The sequence below is a fragment of the Sciurus carolinensis genome, chromosome 3, assembly GCF_902686445.1.
Source record: "Sciurus carolinensis chromosome 3, mSciCar1.2, whole genome shotgun sequence".
In the NCBI taxonomy this organism is placed as follows: Eukaryota; Metazoa; Chordata; class Mammalia; order Rodentia; family Sciuridae; genus Sciurus; species Sciurus carolinensis.
Genome location: NC_062215.1, coordinates 182,180,823 through 182,189,829, shown reverse-complemented (window position 1 = coordinate 182,189,829; position 9,007 = coordinate 182,180,823). Strand labels below are relative to the sequence as shown.

General features: G+C 62.7%; 1 protein-coding gene and 1 long non-coding RNA gene across 3 annotated transcripts; both read right to left on the bottom strand.

The window, feature by feature from the left end:
• Positions 1–2,260: 2,260 nt before the first annotated feature.
• LOC124980860 (uncharacterized) lies at positions 2,261–6,139 on the bottom strand. 2 transcript variants are annotated; one of them, XM_047546850.1, is made up of 5 exons: positions 6,095–6,139; positions 5,610–5,781; positions 3,587–4,635; positions 3,028–3,167; positions 2,261–2,938 (listed from the first exon to the last, which is right to left on the bottom strand). In XM_047546850.1, exons 3-5 carry the CDS (start codon positions 3,733–3,735, stop codon positions 2,292–2,294), a joined length of 936 nt encoding a protein of 311 aa, XP_047402806.1. In that variant the 5' UTR covers positions 3,736–4,635; positions 5,610–5,781; positions 6,095–6,139; the 3' UTR covers positions 2,261–2,291. The 2 variants fall into 2 exon arrangements, with proteins under 2 accessions (XP_047402806.1, XP_047402807.1); XM_047546851.1 differs by lacking the exons at positions 5,610–5,781; positions 6,095–6,139 and having other exon boundaries at positions 3,028–3,162; positions 3,587–4,741.
• A 241-nt stretch (positions 6,140–6,380) lies between these two features.
• Positions 6,381–7,561, bottom strand: LOC124980806 (uncharacterized). Its single transcript, XR_007107874.1, has 3 exons — positions 7,440–7,561; positions 6,812–6,963; positions 6,381–6,501 (listed from the first exon to the last, which is right to left on the bottom strand). It is a non-coding gene; the product is annotated as an uncharacterized LOC124980806 (long non-coding RNA).
• Between the last annotated feature and the right edge of the window lie 1,446 nt (positions 7,562–9,007).

Here is a 9,007-nt window from a genome sequence, read left to right as displayed (position 1 = left end):
GTGGGCTGTGCTCCCTCCAGGGCGTCTGCAGAGGGTGCTTCCTGCCTCCCCAACCCCTGGTGGCCTCTGCTGGTGACCGCAACACCCCAGTCCTCTGCAGCCTTCCCTCTGTCTGTGTCTCCCCTCTTCTTACAACACTTACCACTGGATTTGGGGACCACCCTAAACCTAATACGTCATTCCAGGATCCTCATCGAATGACATCTGCAAAGGCCCCAGTCCAAATAAGGTCCCCTTCTGCCGTCGCTGGAGGGGACCACCTGATTCCACCTGCTATGTCACCGTATGGCCCTGGAGAGCCCAGGCTGGGGTCATGACCTGGCAGAGGGGACAGGGACCTGCCCCTTACTCTCTAGTTCTGCTCGAGGGAAGAGGACAGTGAGGCGAGGTGACCACTTCCATTTGAAACGTTCCTACTGCAGAAAGGGGTATGAATAACTTCCAAAGTTCATCAGATTAATCAGCACAGGCTGCAGAACATCTTATTTCAAGTCCCCCAAATCTTAACCGTCACGTTCCGTGTTTCTGGGAGGCTGGACTGAATGCCAAGGCCATTCTCAGTGCTCGCGAGTCAGTCTTCACTGAACCCGCGCTGTGAATGGACCCTTACCATGACGCCGGCCGACGGAGGAGAGGCACGGCCCTTCCCTATTTTAGTCAGATTTTATGATTTGTGTGGATGAGTGGTGGGGACGCTCTTGCTCAGACTTGGAGGAGGCTCTGCAAACCCCTTTCCTGGTTCCTCTGAAGAAGAGGGAGGGTCTTCAGGAAGGCCAGCTCCTGCTATGGAACTGGTCACCATAAACAGTCAATCACAAGCCAACGCGTGGGAAGAGGTCCTATGATGCTTTCTATGTAAAGCACGAACCAAAAGCCAGAAGACCAACAAGAAAATGGGGTCGTGCTGGAATCTGCAGGGAGCGCGTGGATCAGGGCCTGCCCACCTCACAGGTAACCAAGAGCCCAGCGCCTGTGGCCCCGGCGCACAGCGTTCCCACAGCCCCGCTGCTCCGGCACTGGCTGGCAGCTCTGTTGTCCCTTCTTTGGAGAATTGCCCCCAGCAAAGCAGAAGCCACCTTGGGGGCTGCACCCCACCCGGAACAGGGGACATCAACAAGCAGCTGGCATCAAGGATCAGGCCCCGCCTCAAGGAGGCACGGCCCCTGGGTACAGTCGCCACCCCAGAGCTCCTCCAGGGTCGGCTGTGAGTGGGTTCCAGGGAGGACCACCCTCTCAGGCCTTCCCGGGTCCTCCCTCCCCTCCCCTGCTTGGGCAGCACCTGATCTGTCCTGGTCTCTGCTCGTAGGACCCCAGGCCACTCCTGCAGCTCCGACACCCCCGTAGGATGGCTGCTCACACCCGGGGCAGAGCCAGAGCCGGAAGCAACACCACGTGCAGGGCTTGGGGAGCAGCTGGAGTCCGGTCTCAGCAGGGCAGTCCCGGCAGGGGTGGCGGGAGGAGCCTGTGTGCAGCGACCCATGCTGGGGCAAGCCACACGTGGACGGACCTGGAGGGCCCAGCTGAGTGAAACCGTGGGACAGCAGTGTCGCCACGCTGCCCGGGTCAGGGGGCAGAACAACTCAGAAATTCAATCCCACTCGCCCACCAAGGACTCAGATTGAGCCGCGCAGCAGCTACCACAGGAGTGCGGGGCCCACGGGCACCTGGGCCAGGGCGGGAGGCTTCGTGGGCATCCGGCAGACCTGGGCTGCACAGTCTGTGGCCCAGCGACACAGTGACCAGACCCTCGCTCCTCAGTCCAGGAGTGTGCGTGAGCGCTGGAGGCTGCTGCGGCCATCTCCAAAATGGGAATCAGACCAGAATGATGTCCACCTCTGGCATGCGGGGTGTCCAGTGATGCAGTGCCACAGTGAGAACCCACAGCCCAGCCACGTGCTCCAGCCAGTGCCCCTCCCACACGTGCCAAGGCTGAGGAGGGAGGTGCAGGACCACGTGCCAGCGAGCCTTTGCCCTGGTCGGGGACGGAGCGCCCACCACACAGAGGGTGGCCATGACAGAGATGGCCAGCAGGGGACAGGGCTTTTGAGAGGAGCCCTGGTGTGTCCCAGCCCTAACCTGGGCAGTCTGGGAGGCTTGTATGTACTAATTATGTGATGTTATGTGACGTGAATGCCACAGAGCTTGTCATTTGCAACAATAAATAACACTAAGACCATTTTGTCCCAGACTAGTTCCTTGTCTACAGCTTCTCTTTTAAAATAGTTTCCATTCAAGAAACACACCCGGCTCCCTCTGAGGCAGGCTGCACACACGCGGTGACAACCGTCCACTCAAGAGGCCACCGCACGGTGCAGAGCACAGGCACCCACGTGTGCCCGTGTGACAGGGAGCCTGGTTCCAGCAGGAGGCGCCGAGGGGCTGGCAGCTGGCTGGCACCGCACAGATGCGAAGGGCAGCAGAACCAAGGCACCAGTAGGGCGCCCTCCCTGCACATCGCCTGTGGGAAGCGCTGCCCACACCACTCGACCCTCACTGGGCAAGACTGGGAGAGGAAGAAGGGAGAGGTGAGCGGCCGCGGCACCGCTGCAGGCCCTGCAGCAGGCAGGACAGGCAGAGGACACCTGCTCGGGCTGCTGGCCTCCGGGGCCAGGACCACAGGCTGGGTCCGAGGCCAGGAGGAGAAGCAGGCCTGGTGTGGCAGCTGCCGCTGGCCAGGGAGCAACAGTGCTGTGCTCCTGGCTCCGCGGGGACCACCTTCTGCACCCCTTTCTCCTGCTCCTCGGCTTCACTCCTGCTGGGTCGTCTCCCCCTTGGAAAGCCTTCCCTGACCCCCAGCCTGTCTGTCCATCCACGGCCCCTGGTGCTGTGATTCCCGGCTGGACCGCCGCTCCTGTCCTGTCCCCGGCTCTGAGGACCACCTGCGCCCAGTCTGGAGGTGCCCCTGTTGCAGTGCAAAGCTGGTGTTCGGCCGTGTGGGCTGAAGAAGCAAGTGAGTGTGAGTGTGCAGAGGCTCAGGCGCCCGGGGTGGCCACCCAGGAATTCCACCCACCAGAACCCCTTGGTGACCTGCGCAGGGGGCCAGAGCCAGCCGGGATGCCACAAGACCCCTGGACTTGGCGGGCCAGGTGGGGTGACGGACGAGACGCAGTGACCTTGCACCTGCTGGTCGGAGTCTCAGAAAGTGTCCTTGCAATGCGCGGTCTTCACTAGGGGCAGAAAGAACGTCTGAGAAACAACGTTTGAAAGTCCAGTTGTCGCCAGAGTGCAGCGGCCGAGGGGCAGCTCCAGCCGAAGCCAGGGCCTCCGCTCAGGTGCGTTCTTTGCTCCCCAGGTGCCCAGCACAGGCCTGGAACAGGAAGGAGAGGGCGCAGGACCCTGGGGGGCTGCTCTGCTAGCCAGAGTCCCCACTGTGACCCAGGAAGACCAGCACCTGCTCAGTCCCAGCCCACATGCACAGGTGTGGTAGGAACAAGGACGCTGCGGCCAGCAGGGGCTGCCTGAGTGTGAACTCCTGAGGGTGTCTCAGTGCCACCAACACCCAACACCCCCTGCCTGCTCCCAAGCCACCCACCGCCCCACGGCCTGGGTCAGAGCACGTGATGGGTGAGCAAGCCACAGGCCTGACCTGGACTTGCTTCTGCTGACCCAGAGAAGCACGGAGGTCACAAGTGAAGCAGAGCGGAGCTCGCCGTGGTCTGGTGCTGCAGTGGTGTACGTCCACTCCGGCAAGTCCAGGGGCACAGGCTGCTGGTAAAGGCAAGACCGGGGCGTCATGAGAGGCGTTGGAAGCCTGGCCCTCAGCACGGTGACCAAGGCCCAGGTGCCGTCAGCCCGAGGCCTCACAGATGTGCTGGGCAGGCGTCCTTGCAGAGCAAGGCCCGAGCCAGCTCCACACCCCGGAGAAGCTTCCCCTGGGCCGCATGGGTGTGAGGGCTGAGCCGTGTGGCTGGCGGGTAGCCCGTGAGGCAGGGGCCAGTCCTACCACAGCCACGGGCAGTGCCCTCACGTGTCACGTGGAAACACGTCGGGCACACGGCTCTGCCCGGAAGTCCTGTGGACGTGAGTGTCTGGCTGGAGAGCAGCTTCTCTGTTCAGCGTGGGATCTCCAGGAGCCGCCCAGGCCTTCGCCTGCAGCCCGCGCGTTGGAAGTACGTCTGTCCGGAAGCCCCCTCGCACCTGTCTGGGCATCGCTGGCCTCCCTCCCGCCCCTGCCCCTCTTCTGGACCAGTGCTGGGCCGGGGCAGGGGCGGCAGGGACGGTGACCTACTCCCTCAGCCCTGGGGCTGACTATTACTTTGGTGTTTTTTGTTCTTCCTGAAAATTCCTGTGAGGTGAGAAACCTAATTTCAAATTTCGTGCCAGGTTGTTACGCAGGATTCTCAGCACCATTTATTGCAGTGCCGTTTGTTGACTGATCTCCCCGGCATTGATCCAGCACCTTCCACATCAGGAGTGCTTTCCTGGGCCCACGGGCCAGTCTGCGGGCCTGTCCCGTGGGGCTGTTCTGATCTGGTCGCTGCACTGGGGAGCTGCAGGACCTGAGGGGGCCCCGGCTCCTTCCTTGCTGAAGATGGAAGCGGTCTTAGGAGGAGCCGCGCTTGCTGTGCCGTTGCGTGGACGCCCGTCCTGAGGTTGCTGGGCTAACGGGAGGTTCGTTAAGCGGCCAGGGATGCTCTAGAGAAGGGCAGAGGCTCCGTTCGTTCTGGATGGCTCTGTACCTCCAAGACGCACTGGCATCTCGAGGTTGCTCTGTGCCTTCTCCCCGTCCTGCAGATCTCTCCTGGGGTCCTAGGGAATCACCGTGGCCTTGGGAGTCGGGTGGGGGCTCCTCAGCACTGCAGTCTCAGGCCACTCCTCCCGCGGAGCGTGGCGGGCAGCATGGGAGGCCTGAGGCAGGGCCAGGGCCATCCGCTGCACCCCAGAACATGGGGGCAAGGCACATGGCGGTCAGACTGGATGGCTGACGAAGAAGAGGGCCCCCTTCCCCTGCCCACTCTGACCTGCGTGGTGAGTCAGGAGGCTGGGGGTGAAGCCCCTCTCAAGGCTGCCGACTAAGAGGTGCCTGGGCCCCTCCTGCCCCAGCTTCCTTCCAGGCCACAGCCAGAGGGCCGTGGGCCTTGGAACCCGAGGGGCCAGGTCATCCTCCACAGGTCCCCAGCTCCTGCACCGACCCCCTCGGGCTCTTTCCTGCCGCCTGCCCCCAGCCTCCCTCTCTGCCTGGTAAAGTGCTGCTTTCCTCTGGCAGGCTGCACGCCTGCCGCAGTCCAGGGCCTGCTGCTGTGACTGTGGGCAGCGGGAGCTGGGGTCAGTTGTGCCAAGAGGGTCAGTGCGGGCTGTCTGAAGGAGGGGCCGCGGAGCAGGGCAGCCTGCCTGGGCTCAGAGGCCAGGGTGCTTCTGAGGGGTCCTGCTCAAGCTGTGGACTCGAAGCCTCCCAGGCAGCTCCCCTACATGGCGGCCACCTCCCCCGGGCTACTGATGCCTGCCTGTCCCCAGGTCTCAGGACCTGCCTATCCATCATATGTTGTCCCAAACAGTGGCTTAGGACCGCCCGTACTTACCACCACACTGTCTCTGTGGGTCAGGAATCTGGACACGGCTCCGTGGGCACCTGGGGATCAGGGGCTCTCCTGAGGGGGCTGTGATCTTACCTGAAGTCGCCACCAGGCGGAGGTCCAGTGTGGCTGTGGGCAGGAGTGCCCCTCAGCTTCTGGCCGCATGGGTCTCTCTCCTGACCGGCATTGACACACCAAGGAGCTAAGGAGGCGGTGGAGTCCTTGAAACTCAGTCTTGGAGGTGACGGCCATCTCTCTGTCAGGTCTCCTGGTTGGAAGTATGAAAATAATAACATGGAGTCACTCGTGTCAACTCCAACAGAAAAGTAAGTAGAGTGGGAGGTTCTGGAGGAAGGGCTCTGTGCACACTGCTTGAGTGACCGTCCCAGAAGACGGGCAGAGCCCCAGACGAGGAGCAACTCTGCAAGGACGCCTGCCCAGCGCATCTGTGCGGCCTCGGGCTGACGGCACCTGGGCCTTGGTCACCGTGCTGAGGGTCAGGCTTCCAACGCCTCTCGTGACGCCCTCGGTCTTGCCTTTACCGGCAGCCTGTGCCCCTGGACTTGCCGGAGTGGACGTACACCACTGCAGCACCAGACCATGGTGAGCTCCGCTCTGCTTCAGTTGTGACCTCCGTGCTTCTCTGGGTCAGCAGAAGCAAGTTCAGGTCCTGAGCACAGAAGGAAGGTGGCAGCAGGTAGTGGGCACAGGGCTGGGCAGTGGGGCTGGTCAGCATGCAGTGGGCACATGGTTGGACGTGGGGATGATCAGCACACAGTGGGCCCAGGACTGGATCATGGGACCAGTTGGCTCTGCTCTGAGGGCCTGGACAGGACCACTCAAGGCCCCTCGGCACCTCACCACTTCCTCGCCTGACGCCCGCCCCACCTTGTGTCCTGGAGTCTGCTGAGGGGTCCCACTTACGGGGCTCCATGATGGGTGGCCTGGAAAGTTCTAGAGCCGAGATGTCCAGGGCCCGCGCTCCTCTCTGTGGGAGGGCAGAAGGTGTGAGAGGCTGTTTTCTTTTAATCAGGCGCTTGTGCCGGGGAGCTCCTGCCGGCTCGTTCTGAAGAGCGCTCGGCAGGACCGGAGTCTTGGGGAGAGGTGCTCAGACTTCTGACAGCACCAGGTGCACAGCAGCCACGGCCCGCCAGCAGGCCCTGATGCAGGGACGACTGTGCGTGTCCCAGGCCGCCCCGCTCAGGGTCACTGGCTCCTGTCCTTCGACCCTGACCTGTCCCCAATTCCCCTTCCCGCTTCCCAGCAACACCACGACCAGCCCTCCATTCGAACCCCACCTGCCCCCTTAGCTGGGTGGCCTCTGCATCTGCATCTTCCTCTAGGTCCACCTCTGGGGCCCAGAGCATAACGTGTCCAGGGCTGTCCTTGGAGGTCAAGGCAGAGGACGAGTGACAAAGTTGGCCAGGCAGGGAGGGGGCTGCTGTGGCGGCTGTTGGGCAGAAGGATGGACAGCTAGTGACATCTCCCGCCAGCCCGTGGGCTTAAGATGCAGCCCCACACAGGTTCTTTGGTCCCCAGCCAAGACCTCACGTGCAGCCCTCGGGGACCTTTGATCCCTGCTGAGGTCAGGAGGAGGGAAAACCCACATTTTTCCAGCATTTGCCCAGAAACCCCCTCCCCACCCCACTCCCTGCCCTCTGTGCTGCAGGAGCTGGAGATGGTGACATCGCTCAGATTTAAGCATCACGGAGTGCACGAGAGTTACAAACCACCACGCATACTGAGCCAGAGTGAGAGGGAGAGAGGTCGTTACTGAGACCCGGGCAAGCGGCTGCGGGCAGGCTGGAGCACAGAGACGCCCGCACCTGAGCTCTGGAAGCACAGAGTTTATAAAGGCAAAGCCACAAGAACAACTGAGGCACCTGTAGGTCAGAAAGACCCTGTTGAGACAGATATTTTGATTACATGAGAGAATTGTTTTGATGACACATTTCAGAGTCGTTTGGTTATACATCAGGGCCATAGTCAGGGTCACGGGAAGGTCCTACTGTACTGTCCACACAGACACAGCTTCGGGAGGCTGGGAGGAAACACTACAAGCAAGAATATGGTGGAGTCAGGTTGGAACAAAATGGTGACTCTTTGGTTCTTTTCCATTTCATAAGAGCTCAGCCCAGAAGGTGGCGTCATGGGGCCTGGGGGCGAGGCTTGATCATATTCCAGGACATTCCAGGACAGGAGCTTGGCAACCAGGCTGTGCTGGGGCTGACAGGGAGAAACTCACCAGCACCCCAGGGCCACTGCACAGGCCACCCGCTCTCCCTCCAAGGCCACTCGAGGAGGCCCCCGGTCCTGCTGGGGGCCTAGCCAAGGGTGCTTCCACTCAGCCCCTGTTGACTCTGCAGGCAGGAAAGCCACGTGAGATGGTGTAGCACTGCCTTGTTCCTGGGTGGACCCAGCAGGTGGACCTAGCAGGTGGACCCAGCAGGTGGACCAGCCGGCGGACCCAGTGGGGAGAGCAGCTCTCCACCTCAGAGTGTGGCCTGGCTCCTGCTGGGTTGCTGGGCCCACAGGCCCTAGCCAGGCCCTTCCCTCCATGAAGCCCACCCCTGGGGAGGTCTGGGGCTCCCTGCCACCCCAGCGAGACCTGGGCAGAGAGCAGGCACTTGGTCACGTGGAGTAGGGGCACGGTCCCTGGACATCCTGCGGCACCTGGTGAGGCTCGGGACTCCGAAGGTGGGGCCTCCAGGTGGCAGGTGCTTCAGGCCGTCTCCCGAGCACCTCCAGAGACCCTCAGTCAGAGGGCAGGCAGCTGCAGGGGCGTCTGGTGACGTCCATGTGACAGATCCAACACCGAGGCTCAGGGAGGAGACGCCTGCCCCAGGTCACAGGGGTGACCGGCAGAGGAGTGGACCGTGGGGCCGGCGTCCCCGGGTCACAGGGGTGACCGGCAGAGGAGTGGACCGTGGGGCCGGCGTCCCCGGGTCACAGGGGTGACCGGCAGAGGAGTGGACTGTGGGGCTGGCGTCCCCGGGTCACAGGGTGACCGGCAGAGGAGTGGACTGTGGGGCCGGCGTCCCCGGGTCACAGGGGTGACCAGCAGAGGAGTGGACTGTGGGGCTGGCGTCCCCGGGTCACAGGGTGACCGGCAGAGGAGTGGACTGTGGCCTGGCGTCCCTGGCCCTGATGGCCCCCTCTGCCTGGGGAGCTTTCAGGTCCCATCAGCTCCACTCACAGAAGGAGTCACCAGGCAGTGCAGGCGGGGGCACCGGAGACGGGGACTAAGGGCTCGAAGCTGTGACCAGCGCTTTCTGGGGGAACAGGCTGGGCCCGGGAGGGAGGCCACCCTGGCCTCGTGGGGCCAGGGTGTGTGGGAGCGGAGATCCTGGAGCTGGGCTGGGAAGCTGCAGTTTTGAGTGTCAGGCACGTGTGAGCCTGCGGGGGGGCTCCCTCCAAGGACAGGGGGTTCTCACTGGGGTGGGTGGCAGAGGGTGACTGCAGAAGTCCAGGTGCCTGCCTGTCACCTCCTGGGC

Coding starts and splice junctions, on each gene's coding strand:
- LOC124980860 (XM_047546850.1), bottom strand. CDS start 3,735: ATGACGCCCCGGTCTTGCCTTTACCAGCAGCCTGTGCCCCTGGACTTG. Junction 3,168..3,586: donor GTCAGCAGAAGCAAGTCCAG/GTCAGGCCTGTG, acceptor TTCTGCCCCTAG/TGAAGACCGCGCATTGCAAG. Junction 2,939..3,027: donor GGCTCTGGCCCCCTGCGCAG/GTCACCAAGGGG, acceptor TTGCTTCTTCAG/CCCACACGGCCGAACACCAG.